Below are 16,134 nucleotides of genomic sequence, written 5' to 3'. Positions count from 1 at the left end.
TTCGTGCATGGGCAGCAAATAATATCTTAGAAGAGTCAATATAATGGCTAGCAGTTAGCCTGGTCTGTGAATAACATATAAATGTGGATTAGTAATAACAGGGGCAGATATATGGGCCAGAAGGTTTGCAGGCATACTAATGAGTTCTGGGATGGAAACCGGTGACGCTCAAACCGTTCGACAAATAAGAAAATAATAATATTAAAAAACGGATAAATATTAAATCAATAAAACGATGAAATTAAATTAATAATTAAATTAAATGAATTTAGCACGGAAACTAGCTAAACATATACAACTAGATGCCACACGACCTTTTATAGGAGTTTAGGGCCTTTTATATGTCCATAAGATGGATCAAAACGGATGGACGCAGTAGTCTCAAACTAGCCTAATAACATTTTTACAAGAGGGGAAATCAGTTCAGAGAATATAATAATTCGAAAATAGAAGCAGGAGCAGCCTGAAATCGGAGAGACCGGAAATAGGCTCGACTTTCCACATTATAGTAGCTGGAAATGAGTTGAGCCGGCCAAGTGGAGCGCGAACCGAGCGACCGCCGTGAATCTCTTTCTATATATCCAACATCTATAATACACTCAAGTGGACATGTATTTTTATGTGAGCTGTTTTAGATGTTTATATATATATACAGCTGGGATACTCTCATGCGATTACGTAAGTAGGCCTAGTACCATCACATAACGAGCGTCTCTAGGAAAGAAAAAGATGTATGAGATAAAGGATGACAGAGGGCCGCCGGCTTCTCCTCGGCCGGCAGCAGCACTTCCGCCACATTAAAAAGCCAAAGTTTCCCATCAGACGTCGGCGGCGGAGAGACCCTTTTACTTCCTTGGCTTGCTTGCCGTATAACATATGTACATAGACGGCACACATGAAAGCGACAGCCGATTTTCACGGTGAGGTAGAAAAGCGCTTGACTCAATTTCGTCTTAGTGGAATATAAAAAAGCCGAGCTGCTGAACGCGCGGACCGAGAAACTGCGTACCGGTATAAAAGGATTTATGTGTTAGAGAGATCTTTATTCGAGTTTTTTAAACAACTGCTGGCCCTTTTAAATTATGATGGAAAATGCATATAGATAAAGCTAGAGGCACTGGCGAATTCGTTTTCCGATTTTGGATGGCATTTTAAGCTAGACCAGGGTCTTTTTAACCTTTTTATTGCCGTCGTCTATTTTTTTGTGTGTTTGCCCATAAAGCCAAAAGAAAATAAGTCAAGCCAGCAGATCGATCTTTGTCTTGCTCGTTTGCACCGTTCTTCCGTTTCTTCCGTCGGTCGTCGTGCGGCAGCAGTTTACGCGTTGAAATCCCTTTGGTGAGTGGTGAGTATAAGTATTCCCGGGGCCGTTTCTTCCACATCTTTAACGATTCAATCCTGATCGATGGAAGGCGAAGAATTGTGCAGGAGTAAAAAAAGAAACAAAAAATAAGCTAATAGAAATGCCTGCATCAATGTAATAGGGAAAAAAATCGTGTATTGAAAAGATGCGACAAGTCGGCGGAAGTATTATATGCCCGTATAAGGAAAGTAGTATAATCCCTATAAGGTTCGAATACACCGATCCGTGGCAGATATGTCTAATTATATTTATTAATGCTTAACTGTGTGATTTTTATGCTTTTCAAAAAATGAGTTTTATCGTACTGCTGATGGGGCATCCATTTTTAATTGGCTTGGACCCAAAATACTTTTTTGCGTACAGATCACATCCCCTGCAATAAATGTGAATTGGTCAGTGCTATATAAGGACATGAGTCCTTTATTAACTAACTTTATTTCGTGATATTATTAACTATATTCTTCTGCGAGCTGGATGTTGCCTGCCGCATCGCACTATTGAATATTTGGATTATCTGTTCCAAGTAAATGTTTGGGCAGGAAAATAAGATCTTCAATAGTGTCGAAGAATATTAGTACCCGTAAACAACGAGAAGTCTTTTCTCGAAGATAAATATTGTTGTAACCTAAACTTCGTTGTGAGGTATGTTGAACTTGATTGATTGAGAATGTAACGATCTTGACGAAAACTGTGTATTCTTGAAAAATTTCAAGAGAAATGTCAATTGCGCAACAAAGCTCTTTTTGAAAACGTCTCGTGAGTTACATCATTTGTTATCAATATTACTATTTCTAATTCTAGACGACACAATATAAAAAATATATATATAAAAATTAAAAAATTTGTTTTTAAGTTATAAAAAAAAAAGACTCTCTATCCTATATACCTGCGCTGGTCCTGTACACGCTCCTGGACTATGAGCCATCTAACGGTATGTTTAAGAAGCAGACCAACTCAAAAGTGAAACAGATTGAGTCTTGAGTGGTGAGTGTGTGACTGCTGTCAAAAAATCTGGATCAGTGATATGACGAACGAAAACTGAATTATGTTAGGGAACCAGAAAACGTAGAATCCCAATTTTCGAAATGGGATCTAGATTAAGGTTCGTATGTGTTGCAAAGTTACTTTAATTGATTTGAAATAGCCTTCATCTGTACTGTTTTGCACAATCAGTGTCTTTGCAGCTGTTTATTGCCTGAAGCAGTTTATAATTGATCTAATTTCGTTGCCTTATTTAGAAACGATGTTAAACACCTCATCGAGTGTTTCTGTGAAATAGTGAGTCCTGAAACCTCCAACAAGCAGCCATGGGTTGTTCAAAAGTTCCCGGAAAATTTTAAAGATGATGAAATGTTAAAGCAAGTTTCTCTGTTTGCATTTCCTTGTGATGTACCATGGTAAGATGCACTATTTTTACATTTTAAATTCCATTATCTAATTATTTTTTATTCTCTCAGCAACACAGTCCAACACTTTTCCTTCGTGCTAACAAGCCTAGATTCAAAATGGACTTTTGGATTCTGTCGTCAAGCACCAGGAGCTCAAACAGCACTAGTTATCATCAGTTATTTACCCTGGCATGAATTTTTCTTCAAAATTCTCAATCAGATTGCTGAATTGATGCAAGAGCAAGCAGTGCAAGATCTGAATAGCTTTCTGGAAGGACTCTACCAAAGAGATGTTCCTGCACCAAGTACAACTCTTCATATCCCTTTTGGGAGAGCTCATAGAGTTTACACTTGTAAATGCCCCAATACATACACCCTACCCAGCATTCCTGAGAATGTAAGTATAAGACAAGGTTCTAATCAGACAAGATGAGTTTGAATGACTAAATTTGTCAATTTCTTCAATATGTAGAGAAATCTGACCGAGTATTTTAATGCCGTCGATGCCCACAACATGATGGTAATTTTTGCTTCCATGTTGCACGAACGGCGCATCGTCATGGTCTCTTCCAGAATATCTCGACTTAGCGCTTGTATCCAAGCTGCTAATGCTGTGATCTACCCCATGGTAAAGATCTGGCATACATATTAATATTGATTCTGCATAACTTTCAGCATCTAATGGAATTATAGATCTGGCAGCACATATACATCCCTGTTCTTCCTCCACATTTAATGGACTACCTACTTGCCCCTATGGTAAAATTTGAATAAGTAAATGTATAAGTCGTTCAATAAGTGATAACCCTGATAATATTTCATTCGATTGTAATTTTATTCGTGCCACTTTTTACTACTACGCTTTGTTGAGTCATCACTAATTATATTGGTTGGTTATTTCATTAGCCCTACTTGTCTGGTGTTCCATCCACTACTTGGGAGGTATAGCATACTGATAAAAAAAATTTCATTGAATTACTATAATTACTTTTATCTGCTTTATAGAGAGTTCGAAAATCTGAATTAGGCGAACTCGTAGTTTTGAATGTCGATTCCAACCACATCGAAACCCCGTTTGACGATTTGGAACGCTTGCCGCCAGATATAGTGAGAAATTTAACATGGTCAAGTTATAGCTCTTAATTTGGGAGCTTAATTTTTCAATTTTAATAGGTATCTGGCATGCGGCGGCGACTAAAGACTCCAGGAAACATGATGGGCGACGGTGTTGCTCGTGTATTTCTTCGAGCTCTTGTGCAGCTCATTGGAGGCTACCGCGATGCGCTTCGCTTTCGACAAGGGGAGCAAATCACTTTTTGCGAAGATGCTCTAGTGCAGTCACGACCGCTACCTCTACGCCCTTTTCTGGAGTCAATGCTTCAATTGCAAATCTTTCAACAATTTATTGAAGAAAGACTGGAAATGTTAAACTCGGGACAAGTAATATAACCCAGCCATCGTTAATTTTGAAACGAAGATATAAATGTTCTATTCGTTTACTAGGGTTTTTCGGACGAATTTGAATTAGAGGCTTGCCTGTACTCTGACAAATCGAGTAGTCGCTTAAAACAACAGTACAAAGAATGGTCAAGCACCATGAGAAAAGAAAGTGGTGCTCTTTTTAAAAAGGTATATTAATTACTGATTTAGTACCCCGTTTATTTGTTGTTTTAATTAGATTTTTGCTTGTTTTTAGGCGAATCCAGCCATGCGGAACGCTGTCAAAACTGTTGGGCGACTAGCCAAGGAAAAGAGTCGGACAGCTTATAGAGAAGTTCGTTCGAAATTCAAAGACATGCAGATTAACAGGGAACTAGAAGGGGCTGCATATTCGGCTGCTAATACTAAATTGCGCGACAAACCACGCTCCGCACCCTCGTCTCCGAAGTTCAGCAGCAGCGACGTGTCGGCAAATCAAAGGAGAACTGTAGTGTCACCCTCGACCCTAACACACCAGATTAACTCGAACTTCATAGATCGAAACCATTCTTTACGTCGGTGTGAGACTTCGGTCAGTCAACACTACCATGTTAGCGGATCCAGTCCTGGATATCCTACCGGAACCAATGGAGCGAGTTCCAGTTCGGATGAGAGCGGTACTGAAGATGAACTGAACATGATACCTCTCAATTTGAACTTGATGGACGACATGAAGGATATTTTGGCCAAGACAGCGTCTTCCGCGTCAACACCACCCGCCATAGATCGTTCAGTAATAACTTTTACAATTGTGACTATTTCAGTTTATTGCTTGCTGGTTTTCCAATGTTTAGTTTTTTGTGCTGATGGTTGCTGGTTCTGTTTTGTTTATTTTATTATTTCGTTTTTTTTTTTCTGTTTGAAAATTTGCAGCGTAAACCCAGTTTATCCAGTCCCCCTGTTTCCCCTGTTGCCAACCCTGTCCTACGTCAACATAGTGCACCTATCCTTAACGCTGGACCTTATTCTGTTCAACCGATTCCCCTGCCACCCCTCCGTTCTCGTAAGCGTACTACCGAGCCACAAAGTAGTCCACTGTCTCCTAAGGTAATTTTTGTTTTCGTGTGGGTTTGAATATCGCATGCATTTTTAGCGCCCAGTCGCATTTGTGTTAGAATTTCCGAGTACTTATTTTTACTAAACCCATAATATTTTTTTAGAGTGCAGCACAAGTAGATTTGATTCGTCTGGACTCGGCAACTTCACTCTCGCCAGTCGATGAATTTGATCCTTTAGGAGCTCTTCGAACGGAACCAGAACCAACGCGGGTAACCCAGTCTAATCCGGTCTATTCCTTCCACGTTCCGCGACAGATCGCAGAACCCCAAGTGCCATCTGGACCCAGCAGTGGTAGTGGTGGATCAACTACTTTTAAGGGCTACACCAGCCGTTTTGATACAGGATCGGATCCGTTCAGCAATCTATTGGCGTTCACACGAACCAATCTTGGGCCAACTGTCTCTGGACCCGAACGCGCCAAACCTAACGAATCCTTCCTTACATCCGACAAGTCATCTTGGACAACATTTGATTAATAATAATATTAATAATAATAATTAAAAAACAAACAAAAACAATCATAACTGTCATTTGTATACACTTCAAAAAAGAGCATGGTCTTTTCCTTCCCTAATTATAGGTATACTCAAATGTTTAAATTTATTTCGTTTAACAAATTACATCGCTTTCTTCCTTCATGCTTATTGTATTATTTCTTATTTTATTTTAATATAAACCTTACGAGTCACGTAGTTGTGTCGACGTCTTTGGAATGCTCCTACATTTATTGCCAGCATTATGTTGGTTATGATGGTTATGAGTAACCAGAGTAACCTAACGTAAAAAAAGCGTTCTATCCCCGAGATTGAACATTTAGGCATGTTACAGTTTCCGTTGAGGTTCTTTTGCAGTCTCCCGCTTCTTCAGTTCCGCTCCCGCCGTCCCGCTCCCGCCTTGTTCTACGTCGTGGATAAAACAAACAATAAACAACTTGGCAACGTTTGCTTACGAATTTTGATGCCCAGGTTTGAGGGCCCACGACGAAAAAAGTTTAGTCTACAAATTTTACTCACGCTCTCGCCAAGCTCAGACATCACCTGTTCTACCACAGTATCTACCGATCTTATTTTCCTACCCGGCGAGGTAAAAAAATTTAAAATAATTGTTTAAAACATTCATTTAATATTATTCGTTGTAAACCTCATTTTCTTTAATAAAGGTCCTTTTCAATGGCGGCCGTTAGCCTCTTGTCGTTAGTTTTATCGGAAGATGAATTTAAAATTCTAAATGACTCGATAAAAATTAAGTTAGAAGAGGTATTGAAAAAGCATGAAAATGATTCCAACCACCTGAATATCAAATTTGCCAAGCTCCAAACCCAGTCTGGTAAGTTTGCCTTTATATTGTAACTATTTGGCATGTGGAGAGTAAACATCAAATGTGGCTATTGTACTTCTTTACAGAACAACAGTGTTTTGAGTTGGATTCACAGCTTCAGCAACTACAAGATCGTTCACGAAGAGAGGAATCTCTAATTCAAGAATTGACAGATGGGAAAGCCAAGGTAGAAGCCGATCTTGCATCCTCACAAGATCAGCTCAATCATGTTGGATCAAAACTGGCTTTGTAAGATATTTTTATTTTGATCTTGTAAATTATTTATTTATCTGGTATCTGTTTTAGACTGGAAGCTACTCACCAAGAGTGGAAGAAAGAAAAGGAATCACTTTCAGAAGAAAAGGATAATCTTAATTCTCTACTTTCAAGAAGAAATGACGACCTGGATAGACTTACAGGGGAGCTCAAGGCTTTAACTGATCAACTTGTTCATGCCAATAAAGAAAAATCTGAAGCCCTTATAAAAACTGAAGAACTTAACAGCCAACAGCTTGCTCTGGATTACAAGTAAGTTCTATACTTTTGTTCAGTTTAAATGTAGGTAAAAATAAAATGTAATATTTTGTAGAGAAAAAAGGCTGAATCAAGAACGGGAACTTATTGTTCGACAGCAGAGGCTTTTGCAAGATGAACTTGAATCCAGAACAAAGGAGGTTATGAACATCAGACGTGAGAAGACTTCTAAGGTGCTAGAACTGCAAGCAGATTTGTCTGAGAAAATTGAAGAGGTATTCTTTTGCATAATTAACACTAGCATTACTCAATTGTAATAATTTATTTCTAAACTTATTTTTTTAGTTACGAATCGCTCAGAAATCCATCGGTGAACTAACAACAACAATTGAGCGACACGAAAAACATACTAAAGAATTAAACGATAAACTCAAGGAACTAAGTGAAACAGAAATGAAAATGTCCGAAAATAATAGGTAATATTCAAAGTTTAAAATATTACTGGAATAATGATAAATCGTTAATCATCTTACAGAAATGAGCTGAGATCTCAAATGAGACTTTGTGATTTGTACAAAGCATCGAGTGAAGACGCCCAAGCCAAAGCTGATGAAATTACCAAAACTACCGAAGAATTGCAAAGACTACTTCGTGATGCCTCAGTGCGATTTGGAAACCTGGAAACAGATTCTAAGGCTCAAATTGATCAGCTAAATGACCAATTACAGAAAAGTTCTGAAACTAATGGGGAATTAAAGAAAGAACTTGAACGTGCCAATGCCTTACTTGATCCCAACAAATCACGTTTAATAACTGAAGAAAACATAGAAGCTATGTCACCATCAGCTGCTGCAGCTTCACGGTAATAGAATGTGTTCCGTATTTTTAATCAACCTAATTAGATATAAATATTTTAATTCATAGGTTGTTGAAATCAGGAATGACCCTGACGCAGATTTATAGTCAATATGTCTCCATTTCCGAGCAAATGCTATTCAAAGAGGAAGAGAATAAAAAGCTGAATAACTATATTGATCAGATTCTCCAGGTAAAGAATAAATATTTTTCTTTGATCGTTTGCTAATTAAAATTCTTTTACGGTTGTTTACAGGAACTTGAAGATCGAGCGCCAACCATAGCTCGACAGCGAGAAGACTATGAGAAATCAATTGAAATGGTTGCCAATTTAACTAGACAACTTGATTTAGCTGTAGAAGAAGCGGAAACCGAGAGAGAAAATGCTCTCGAAGCTCGCCGTATGCTGGGACAGTCTCAACGAACTTCTCAACGTCTCGAGAAGCAAGTTTCTGATCTGAGTAAACAAGTTTGTTTGCTCATTCGTGAAACTGAGGAGCTTCGAGGTAACAGGATACGCGACGAGCCCGCTGACGAAGACCAGGTGACGTCCAGTGAAGGATCGGCTGCTGCCGTAATTAGTCGCCACCTCGTCACGTTCCGTGATGTTGAGGAGCTTCAACAGAAAAATCAAATGTTGCTGACCACCCTCCGTGAAGTAACCGAAAAGCAAGACGCTGCTGAACAGAGTGAGATTGATACCAAAACCGCCAAAATTCAGCGTGCATTGGAAAATGCACTGACTGAAGTCGAACACCTTCGAGATACTCGAAGGTATAAACTTTATTAATCAGAGATACATTTTTTTTCATTAGCTAAGTCTAATATTTATGACTTTTTTAGGCGCCATGAAGAGCTGATGGAGAGTGTTATCCAACAGCGAGACATGTATCGCATTCTACTTCAGGTGACAGTTAACTTTGTTATTTATATATTTATTAAATGAGTTTTTAAACGTGCAATGCATTTACAGGAAGCCGGATTAGGAGACGCTCAAACACCGTCCAAATTCCGTAGTGTTGTCACGTCAACTCCTGCTCAAGTTAGGCAAGAAAGTGCTCGACCGGCAGACATAGAACTGCAGCTTAATGAGAGTAAAAAGTGTGTGGAAGAGAAGGAGACAAAACTCCAAAGCATCCTTAAAGAAAAAAAAGAGAGGGAGGCTGCTTTAGACCACCAAATTCAAGCACTTCAAGGCCAGTTAGCTGAATTAAGGGCACAGAACGTACGGTTAAGTACACATAACGAATATTCCGATTCGAAGGAAAAGTTACTGCAGGTAACCACATAAAAGTATTAATTAATTAGTTAGCCTGTATGACAAAATTTCTTTTGTTAGGGTAATTTGGATTCTTGCAAGAAACAGTTAAACGCTTTAGAAGATAAGAATAAGGTGTATGCCACCACAATCGCTAAACACGAGCAAAGCATTGCAGTTCTACGAGGTATATTCTCACAATACATCATTCACTTTAAGTTATTTTAATTCTTGATCCGCATTTTATAGACGAGGCTATGAATGCTCAGCAACTCCTTGCGCGGGCAGAGGTAAATGTTTCGATGCTTCAAGAAGAAAAACAATTACTGAAAGATGCTGAACAACGTCTTCTAGTCGAGAGAAATGCATTAGTAAGCGAGCGACGTAGCCAAGGCCTTCTTCATGCCAACTTGGAATCGATCAAGCTAAATTTGGAGCGTGGCGAATGTGAAACTCGAATGCGTTTACAGAACAACGTCACTGCTTTGGAACAACAAATTGAGTTGCTACGAAAGAAACTAGATCTTGAGGAACAACGTTATCGAGAAACAGTGAAATCTTTCGAAGATAAACTTGCATCTGATCAAGTTCTTTTGAAAGCTGCAGAAGAGAAAGCCGCCAATGCGGAAGCACAATTGGTAGCAACTCGTGAACGTTTGACTCTGGCGGAATCGCGAACAGGATTAACATCTCCAACTCGGAAAGGACAAGTAACGCGTTTACTGTCTACTACCCCAACATCCGTCGCTGCTGCTAATGACAGTGATCTTGTTGGTGATCTACGAGCTCAATTGGCTGAAGCGCGTACGGAATCGAGCAAGCATCGAGAGCAATTGGAACTCGTTCGCCAACAAGCCGAACAATACCGTTCAATTGCCGATAGCATGGAAGAGCAGCTCAACAAAAGTAACGAAGCCAGCCAGACATTCAAGCAAGAAACAGAACAACATTTGGTTAAATTAAATGAAGATCGTTCAGAACTAGCCCGCAACCTTCAAGAAGCTCAGAATAAACTTAAGGTATTTGCACGCAGTTATCACATAATATATTTTATCATTATAGAATTCATGTTATTAAATTTATAAAATTTTGCAGACTTTGGAAGAGGGAGCGGCGATCTTGGGTCAAGCAACGGCGCACCAGTCAGAAGAAGTTTCTAATCGCATTACAGCACTCGAAGCCGAATTAGCTTCAATGGCTGAGAAATTTAAATTGGCCGAAGATTCTGAAGCAAAAGCCCGCGAAGAAGCATTAGATCAAGTAAAGAATGCCAAGGAAGCACAAGAAAAGTACGAAAGGGAATTGATGCAGCACGCAGCCGATGTGGAACAGCTTAATTCCGTCCGTGATCAGTTCGAACAGACCCTCTCTCAATTAGCTGTTCTTCAACAGACTTCAGCTAGAATAGAAACTGAGCTTGCGAGTGGTCGCATTAGTTGGGAAACACAGAAAGAAATGTTGGAAAAAGAAGCCAGTGAAAAGGCTCGACGCTGTTCCGATCTAGACAAACAGGTTGATTTAATGCAACAACAGATTGTCACTTTAAGTACTCGCATGGCAGCAGCGACACGTTGCCAGGAGATAGCCGTCAGGTTAGTAACAAATTTCTAACTTAGTTACAGCATTTGGACTAATATGATATTTGAGTAATAGGACGCAAAGTGGTGACGATTCTAACACTTCGCTTAATGTCTCCATCAGTGAAGAAGATATGCGTTCTACTGATCAATTGCTCGAACTCGTTCGATTTCTGCGTCGGGAAAAGGAAATTGCCATTTCCCGATCTGAAGTACAAGAAGCCGAAACGCAGCGTCTCAAGACACAACTGGAACAAGCCGAACGTCTTGCAAGTGAAGCTCAGGTAAATGAAAACTCTAATCTAGAATGAAAATTAGTTAATGACTCTTTTAATTATGTTCGTTAGACTAATTTGCATCATGAGCGAGAGCGGTCTGCAACATCTGCACTGACATCCGAGAAACATACAGAAATGCTTCGTAGATTGGAAACACTGAATGCTCTTACGGATAGTAACCGACTGTTGCGAGATGAACGAAGTGGTCTTATCAGTCGACTTGAAGAACTAACGGTTAAAGTGAGTGCTTTGGAAACCGAATTGGAACCATTGCGATCTACAAACCAGGAGTCAGCCAGTAAATTAGATGAGCTCACTTCCGAGAATAATACATTGCGCAAGCAAGTTATGGTTTGGAGGACAAGAACCAACGCCTTGCAAGAACGAGCAGGCCGAGCTACAGCCGATGAGATTAAGAAGTTACAAACTGACAAGGAGCTGGTTCAGAAGCAATTAGAACAAATTCAAAAACAAGTGGAACACATGAAGGAGATCCAAACCAAGACAGCCACGCAGTTGACTGAAACTCAACGAATCAACACGCAATTGATTACAACACAGCATAAATTACAGGAAGAAGCTCGTGTTGCCAAAGAGGAGTCTCAAAAAGCCCAGACGGACATGACTACAGCTATTGCCAAACGTGATGAAGAAACAGCCAAAGCTGCGGATCAAGCAAATCAGTTACGCCGTATTGCTCGCAAGTACAAGACACAATACGAGGAGCTCAAAGTCGAACACGAAAAACTAGTCGGAGATAAAGAAACCTTAGCTTCTGCAGCGGCAGATTCCGCAATGGCAACGACAACAGCAGTCCAAGATGAAGCTGCTAATGCTGCAACAGCTGAGGCATCTGCTGCTACGGCTGTCGCTCAGTCCACGCGAATTCAGGAGTTGGAGGAGCAGATAGCCCAAATGACTGCCGAACTGGAGCAAATTAAGCAAGAGAATCAAGCCATGCGTTCAAAAGATGAGAAGGCTACAAATGTTCTGAAAACAACTCGTCAAAAGTTAGCGTCCTTGCCAAACCTCATCAAGGAGAAGGAAGCTCTTGTTTCTCAACTAACAGAAGCACGTGACAAAATTGAAAACTTGGAACAAGGAAGTGAGGAACTTAATGTTCGTACTGCTGCCCTACGTTCTCAGTTAGAAGGCCGACTCAATCGACTAGAGCGAGAGAATAGCGAATTAGGTGCGGCTAAACAAGCGCTTGAAAGCGAGCTAGAGACATTGCAACAACGCATTCCAGTTTTACAGCGCCAGGTTGAGGCTTATCAAAAGCAACTCGTTTTGGTGCAACAGAAACAGCAAAAACAACAGATTCAGCAAGCACCTCAACAAACTAGCAACAAACCCCCCAGTGCTGACAAAACGATATCGGAGAATCCACCCACAGCTAACATTAAACCCATGGCATCAGGAGCAACTGTCACACCACAACGTCCTCCAGTGAGTTCCAGTCCCGGGCAATCGACATCAGGACCAAATCAAATCCACCGTACCACTCCAACTGCTAGTATTCGTCCGATGGCCATGACTACCCGTACGTTAGCAGTGCAGCCTACTTCTGTTTCAGTATCTCCCATGGCGCCACCTTTGATCGCCATTGCAGCCCCTACTCCGGTTGCCCCGTCTACTCCGTCTCCAGTTGTGAGAGAAGACGAACCAGTTGCAGGACCCAGCTTCGTGTCCGGAGGTGACCAAACTCAATCTACGAGTGGAGCTGATGATCGCTCGAAAAAAAGAACTCGCGTCACGGAAGAATCTCCTTCCACAGATGACGCAAGTGCCAAGAGGACACGTTTGTCTGAACAGACAGAAGAGGAGGTAGAGGTCGTTGATTTACATGATGAACCAACAGAAGAATCTACGGAAGAATATACAGCACGAACCGGCGAGATGGACTTGGTGATTGAGTATGAAGAACAGCCCCAAGACGATCATGAGGTCGAAGAGGAAGAAGTAGAAGAAGGTCTTATCGAGAGTGAGGAAGAAGAAATGGTAGAAACAGTAGAGTCTGAAGAAGGCGAACAAGAAGATGAATGTGATGAAATAGTCGTCGAAGAGCAACGGGACGACGTGGAAGAACAAACACAATCAGGCCAAGATTCCGAAGCTGTCTTGACAATCAATGAAGATGAATCAGCTTCAGGCACTGTGGAACAATCTACTGAGACAGAAGAAATTGTCATTGTTGTTCAGGAAGAGCAACAACCCGCTGCGGAAGACGTAGAACCTGAAACGTTCGCACCTGCCTCTACAAACGAAACTGCTCCTTCTTCTGAAGTGTCTCAAACTACTATTCGCCCTCCACCCAGAGAAGATCGTTTGCCCTCATTTGGTAGAAATACTCTGGCCTTTGAAGACGTGGGGGATGATGGAATCGTTCCCAGTACTCCTGTCCTTCTGCGGCCAAGAACGAATGATGGTTTTGCTGAAGCCGTCAGTTCGCCACAAGTCAACACGCGCTTCGTTTTCGGAACTGTTCCGGATCTGTCGCTGTCGACTGGCAGTAGCCACATCAATGCTCCTTCTCATTTGGAATCGCAAGGCATGGAAGATACACGTATGGATTTGTCTCAGCTAGATGAGAACTCTGGTCGTAGCGTGCCATCTACGCCATTGCAAGCGTCACCCCACGACGAGTTGCCTACTGGCTGCCCAGGAGAAGACGCTTCAGTGGTTCCATCAGGAAATGCCGAAGAACAAGGAGATTTCGAAGGTGGTCCTGACCTTGAAGGTGATGCTGCCGCCGAAATAGACCTTCTTGGCGAAGATGACCAAGATACTGGTATAGATAACGATCAGTCCACCAGTCAATTAGGGCAAGATGCAGGTCCTACAAGTACAAATGAAGATGAATCTATGCCGGAAGTTCAGAATGCTCAATCGGTTGAAGGCCCAGGCCAATCAATGACGACACAACCATCTTCTGCACCATCGTTTTCTTGTTCCCCGACTACTCGGGCGGCAATGACGTAAGTTTAGTTATTGGTTTTACTGAGTCTCGTTGGTGTTACATATTCCGTTTTCTGCAGTCGACGAGGATCAATGGCTGGTTTTCCACGTGGCCGAGGAATGAGCCGCGAAGATTCACGCTTGTCGGCTGGGCCGAATCCTAGTCGTCCCGTTCCCATTACTTGGACGCCCAATCCAGAATCGCAGCAGGCTTATACTCCTAACCCTGCACGTGTTTTCCGTCGCGCTACAGCTGTAGTGGCGTCACCTGCTCCAGGTACGCCTTCTGTAACAACTGAGCCACCTGTTGTTGTCCCCACAGCCGCTCCAGTTCCATCGCTCATTCGAGGCAGAGGAGCAACGCGAGGTCGCCCGCGAGCAAGAGCACCAAGGCGGATGTAAACGTAAATATTGTGCTTTAACTTTGATTTTGATTTCCGTTACGTTCCTGATATTGACATGTCAGTTTTTTCGTTCTTGATTTAAATGATATCCTCAATCTTTCAAGAGGAATTTTTAAATACACAGTCTACCAGTTCGTACCGTGCAGGATGCAGCTATATGTGAATATTGTGAAATTGATTGATAAAGTAGATGGAGGATCAATATTTAATCTTAACACACATTGGTTTAAATGTAAATCAATCTATTAATTCCTTGCGTAGGTAACAAAATATGCAAGTTTAAATAAATTAGCAGTGGACACCTAAAAATTAACACAATTTCCACATGTGGAACAGCCAGTTACAACACCGGATCGAATGTCAAAGATCCTCCCATAAAAAAAATAAGAAAAAGAAACTACAATCCCAAAAAGAGTGTTAAAAATCGACCACCAAACTTCTTTTCCTCTTTTCTTATGAAATAAGTTTAAGAAACCCAATTAATTTTCTTCTTCTGTTTTTTGTTTTCATTTTCCTTTCATAAAACAATACTGCACCAACCAATTAAATTAAAAGACCCATAATTTTATTGGCTGGCAGGGGGCCTGATGCTTTCCCAACCGCGATAATAACACAGCGTTATTATTTGTTTGGCGTAGAAAGTTTTTTTATCTAGCAGTAGTCGATTGAATCACTCCTAGATCATGTAAGATCACATTGCCTCCATTGTATACTGCATGGATGAGATTTAAGTGACTACAAAGATGGAAAAGATTTGACATGCCAGACAAATTAACGAACAACACACTGAATTGTGACACCAAGGACAGCAGCAGCAACAGCTTTAAACACACCTTTCACCATCTCCTCATTAGGCAGCATCTCCAGTAACAGCCGAACATCAATGGCCATCGAAACCTACAGAGAAAAAGGAAGATTTATCACAAGTAAGGCCAAGTTCAGGATGACAGGAATGCAGTTAAAAGTTTAGAAGGTGATACGTGAAGGTAGCAGAATAAGATATTTCGTCAACAATCTGGATTCACTAACAGATGTAGAAGCATTGAGAAGCACTACTCATTGTAGAAGCATTATACCTTGGGGATTTCGTCTGTTGTGATGTGTAATGCTGCGAAGACGAGATACAAATTTGCAGGGATGAATATTACGTGAGTATCAAAGTTATTTGCCCTTATTTGTTAGTGTTTTAATTGAGTATCAACGATTCAACAAGCGAAATTGGATCGGACATTGTTTTCATGGTACTGTCAAACGTTTCTTCTTTCTGACGCTAGACAGCATAGCTTTTGATCATTTTCCACTCAGTTTAGTCACGCTTACTTTGTTTCTCGCTGCTATTACCAACAAACTTTTGGGTGATAACTGTCAGTTTCTTTTTCTACAACAAAGCTCACTTAGTCACTTGTTAGATTTTTAATATTGTGTTTTCTTTTTCTACTTCCGGTTTTCTCTTTTCAGTCAGTAGTTCAGTAAATATTCATCTGAAGTACAAACGAACCACACGTTCGTGATCCTCGTAAAATTTTTGGTAAAGTTCATGTTTTATTTTGTACGAAAGCGTACTTCCGGTTTTGAGAATTTTCCTGAACTATAGTTCAGGAAAAATCTCGATTTTGACCAAAATCTGGATTTCGCTTAAATTACACCTAATCGACCCCAAATTTTACGTAGATCACGAATATTTAGTTTATTTTGACGACAGCTCAATGGTTAAGGCGCTATCG

General features: G+C 40.8%; 2 protein-coding genes and 1 long non-coding RNA gene across 4 annotated transcripts; 2 read left to right on the top strand and 1 right to left on the bottom strand.

Moving 5' to 3' along the window:
• Positions 1 to 2,318: 2,318 nt before the first annotated feature.
• On the top strand, positions 2,319 to 5,977 carry LOC124340600 (DENN domain-containing protein 1A-like). Of its 2 annotated transcripts, XM_046793172.1 has the most exons (12): positions 2,319 to 2,465; positions 2,602 to 2,760; positions 2,821 to 3,148; positions 3,224 to 3,379; positions 3,445 to 3,510; positions 3,658 to 3,693; positions 3,757 to 3,858; positions 3,925 to 4,191; positions 4,255 to 4,380; positions 4,448 to 4,963; positions 5,104 to 5,277; positions 5,391 to 5,977. In XM_046793172.1, the coding sequence occupies exons 1-12, from the start codon at positions 2,449 to 2,451 to the stop codon at positions 5,763 to 5,765; spliced, it is 2,322 nt and encodes a 773-aa protein (XP_046649128.1). In that variant the 5' UTR covers positions 2,319 to 2,448; the 3' UTR covers positions 5,766 to 5,977. The 2 variants fall into 2 exon arrangements, with proteins under 2 accessions (XP_046649128.1, XP_046649132.1); XM_046793176.1 differs by lacking the exon at positions 5,104 to 5,277.
• A 254-nt stretch (positions 5,978 to 6,231) lies between these two features.
• On the top strand, positions 6,232 to 14,553 carry LOC124340586 (nucleoprotein TPR-like). The gene is made up of 17 exons (XM_046793171.1): positions 6,232 to 6,372; positions 6,449 to 6,615; positions 6,693 to 6,855; positions 6,913 to 7,134; positions 7,196 to 7,355; positions 7,426 to 7,556; positions 7,616 to 7,942; positions 8,005 to 8,128; positions 8,192 to 8,709; positions 8,779 to 8,842; positions 8,909 to 9,214; positions 9,275 to 9,380; positions 9,443 to 10,212; positions 10,289 to 10,785; positions 10,847 to 11,054; positions 11,118 to 14,026; positions 14,087 to 14,553. The coding sequence occupies exons 2-17, from the start codon at positions 6,459 to 6,461 to the stop codon at positions 14,406 to 14,408; spliced, it is 6,984 nt and encodes a 2,327-aa protein (XP_046649127.1). The 5' UTR covers positions 6,232 to 6,372; positions 6,449 to 6,458; the 3' UTR covers positions 14,409 to 14,553.
• A 384-nt stretch (positions 14,554 to 14,937) lies between these two features.
• Positions 14,938 to 15,703, bottom strand: LOC124340618. The gene is made up of 2 exons (XR_006918137.1): positions 15,487 to 15,703; positions 14,938 to 15,307 (listed from the first exon to the last, which is right to left on the bottom strand). It is a non-coding gene; the product is annotated as an uncharacterized LOC124340618 (long non-coding RNA).
• Positions 15,704 to 16,134: the final 431 nt, after the last annotated feature.

Source organism: Daphnia pulicaria, chromosome 1 (genome assembly GCF_021234035.1).
Source record: "Daphnia pulicaria isolate SC F1-1A chromosome 1, SC_F0-13Bv2, whole genome shotgun sequence".
NCBI classification, from domain to species: domain Eukaryota; kingdom Metazoa; phylum Arthropoda; class Branchiopoda; order Diplostraca; family Daphniidae; genus Daphnia; species Daphnia pulicaria.
The sequence above is the reverse complement of the archived record's forward strand: the minus strand, read 5'-3'. Positions and strand labels throughout refer to the sequence as shown.